The 3,543-nt window shown below is 37.8% G+C and overlaps 1 protein-coding gene across 1 annotated transcript in view; it reads right to left on the bottom strand.

Annotated features, from left to right (window-relative positions):
• LOC142335245 (uncharacterized) overlaps positions 1-2,192 on the bottom strand; it is a 41,536-nt gene extending 39,344 nt beyond the window's left edge. Inside the window, exon 1 of the mRNA XM_075383663.1 lies at positions 1,288-2,192. Coding sequence (XP_075239778.1) covers positions 1,288-1,580 — 293 coding nt within the window. The 5' untranslated portion in view covers positions 1,581-2,192. The remainder of the gene's footprint in view (positions 1-1,287) is intronic.
• Between the last annotated feature and the right edge of the window lie 1,351 nt (positions 2,193-3,543).

Raw genomic sequence — 3,543 nt, 5'->3', positions numbered from 1 at the left:
GACTGTGAACACGCCGACAGTGGTGACTTTGGTGGTACAGCTGGCTCGAATGCACCTCGAGGACTCAGAGGATTTTGGACAGCTTTTTCTTCAGAGGACAGGAGCTGCTCACAAGGCTACAAAAAGGGGAAGCAGTCTCATTGGCCCTCTTCTCTCCAATGAGGTATGAAAGTTTTGTTATACAGGAAACCTTCAACCCGGCAACGAATTTCACAGAGTTGAAGAAAATGCTGCAAAAGTTCCTTGAGAGCGCAGAACAGAGGCACAAGGGACAAAGTGGTTCAGAGCAACTAGCAGTGAAACTAGACTTAATGAAGGGACCCAAAAAGGAATCTGCTTTGTATGTGGGATCCGTGGACACTTTGCCAGGAAGTGCAGGAGGAAGGAGACAGCACAATGCTAAATCTATTAATCAGATGCCGCCTGTGAAACTTTAACTTCTACTTGAAAATATCATTTTGTAATTCTCTCATGTTGGAGAAATTATATAGTTAATAACGATTTTATGCCGCTTGCTAGAGTTCATAACGCAACACTTTTGCTAGAATCAATATAAGCACCTTGTTGTGCTCGACCTTTGCTCAACTCAAATTATTTAAACATAAAAAATGGATCAGTCTATTGCGATTTGTCGTGCAAATTGTTTGCATTTTGTGCATTTGTTTGCTCACATTTTATTGCTTATCACGTAGACAGTATGCATGCTCCTCCATCTTTTCCAATTCAGATGAACCACCAATCTTTTGAAAGTCAGCATTATTTTTGAAAAAAGCTCCATATTTTCATCATGACTAATGGGAACACGACTACTGCAATTGAACTACTTAGTTTCATTCAGTCAACTAATGGGGCAATATAATCCAGTTGCGCTAACTGCTTTATTTTAAGAACCGCAAAATTTCTCAAGTCCTTGAAGTTTTCCAACTGTGTATTAAGTTGGACTGTAGTGGTGCATAATCCTGCTTCGCTGCCGCTTCTGTATGTAAGGAGGCAGAAAAAATTTTGAAAAATTTCCCGAAATTATAAAAAAGCAGACATCTGAAAAGACCATGCTCGACCCAAAATGCAAATGAAAAGAGCAAACTTGATCCAAAATGCCTATGGAAAGAGTTCTATTCGACGGATGAAAATGCTCGACTTTAAAAGAGTGCTGGACTTCTAATTTTGGTCAATGTTGACCCCCTCATTAGATGTTTTGAGTCTTTTCAAGTCGAGGTCTATACCTGGGTTTTTTAAGAAAAATAATCAAATAAACATTTATTGGGTGGAATCAAAGGAAGCAGTTGCCTGATGCAATGATCAGAAGCAATGTCATTATCGGGTGGGGGTGGTGATATCTCGACAGTCGGGGCGAACCCAATAGTTGGCGAGGGTGCTTCAATGGGCGAAGAGGATGACTCACTCTGCCTGCCGCATTCCCGTGCTGGAATACCTCCATTTGGTGTAATCCCTTCTGGATGTGGGAACGAAGAGCGCAGAATGTCATCGGCGGTGTGGCCAACATTGACAAGAAGGTGCAGCAATTCTCGGATCTGTCGCGAACTGGAATCGCCTCCGATCGCGTTCGGGTGTCCACTCATGAGTTCCCACCCTCTCGAAGTCTACCCTCTTGGATTTTGTCGGGTCAAATGTGGTTAACAAATATGTAAATTAGGATTGTCTGATTTCACAAACTGAAAATGAACTCGTTCGATGCGCATGATAGAATAGATTTGAACGATTTCTTGAGCCCGTAAATTTTCCCAATTTCTTGTTCGGTGAGGTATTAGCGTTTATTCTTCTTCGGGATGCGAATCGTTTTGTGATCGAAGTTCGCAGTTTTAATTGGTTTGACTCGAACTTTGAAAAAGGGCAATTTTGAAGCTGACTTCATTAATCATAAATGCAACTCAAAATACGAAAGTTGGAAAGTAAGAGATAAAATGATCTTTTGATGAGTTATTAGTTCAGGTGAAAAAAGGGAGCACAATTAGTTCAAGTTGAAAACAACTGATTGAACATTAAAGTAGTTCTGAATAACTTTTAGAAAGTCAACGTATTTTTATTGGCAGTCAGTAATTCCAAATTTTTGCTGAGTGATTTTGCTTTGTATTACTTGTAACTATGAATTTCTTATAGGGAGTTTCAGTGATTAATAGAAAAACAAGTGATATAGCCAAAAAGGGGAAATATACTCAGCAACTTGTTTGCTGTTATTTACGTAAATCTACTACTCTGATTTGAATTTCAAATTACGTATTGTTGCGCCGTAAATACAATATTTCCTGTTTGTCGCCGAGTTTTCCGCAAAACATTACTTTAATCGCTTTGTAAGGAAAACAAACTCAGTGTAAAATTCAAAATAGAAATTACCGAAAAATGTTTTTAGTTTTGTGGGAAGGTTCTAATTTGAGTAAAAAGCCGTACGTGCAGGTAAATTGTCGATTGCTTCATTAAAAGCAACTTTTCTTTTCTCATTATGAATGTACTAGTCTTGATATGTAATGCTTTAGGTGCTTTATTGTTTAGAAGCGCTGGTGGTGAAATGCGCAATACGGTTAAAACAGTTGAGTAATATTGCAGAGTAATACGAGCACGCGGGGCTAATCAGAGGTAAATAGAACAAATGTTGGATTGTAGTTACCTCAGCAACCTCTTTCCCATTATACTTCTCATGCAAAGCGCCCTTCAACTTCTTATCAACTAATGACCAAAAATTGGTTACCTTCTGCACATTTCACCAAAATAATTGTTCTAGTCCAAGTGAACAGTCTGTGGAAAAGCCAACTCATCAATTTTCAAACGCGTTTTCAATCAATGATTTACCCACTCTCAAATGATTGTCGTCGGAAGCAAATTCTTCCCTCTATAAACGCAAATTCCCCACAAAAATGAGGGTAACTGAGAAACATAAATGATATACCGATGCGTAAGCCCTTCTTACCTGATTTAAGTTGAGAGAACAAGAACTGTTCAATCAAATACTCATAACAACGATTTTCTCACCCAATTTTCTCACCAAAAAAATAAGATTGTGCTTTTATGAACTGGTTGTTTTTTTTATTTATCCACGGAATTAGAAAAGTATTTAATGCAGCTCATGAATACCAACAGCAGGGATAAAAACCTTTTCCGCAAGCCTTGTAACACGATCAAAAGGTCACGATCAAAAGTAACACGATCAAAAGTGTGCGTGACAAACTATGCAGGAAAAATATAAATGCGTGCATGTGAAAAACCAAATTTACCAAATGATTTTTGTTTACTACATGCTTGGAGCAAAATCTTTTAAAAATAATTAAAGCGCGATTCTTTCATAGTGTAATTTTGCAAGGTTCTGGGTTTTATCTAGAATATCAAAACATGCTGGGCGCAATGATAAAAAGAATCGTAGCAATAAAACTGCTGAAGGACATGCATGAAGATTTAAAATCGAAAAACAAACTGATTTGAACTTTTGTTTGTTTTTCAAATAATTATTACAGTTCTAGATCAAAACTTGATAGCCATTTTTGACAGCACACATGGGAGTGATAATTCAGAAGTAATTTTGGTTTGCGGAAG

The sequence above is a fragment of the Convolutriloba macropyga genome, chromosome 2 (genome assembly GCF_964194025.1).
Source record: "Convolutriloba macropyga chromosome 2, txConMacr16.3, whole genome shotgun sequence".
Classification (NCBI taxonomy): domain Eukaryota; kingdom Metazoa; phylum Xenacoelomorpha; order Acoela; family Convolutidae; genus Convolutriloba; species Convolutriloba macropyga.
Note: the sequence above shows the minus strand (reverse complement) of the source record. Positions and strands in the feature narration are given on the sequence as shown.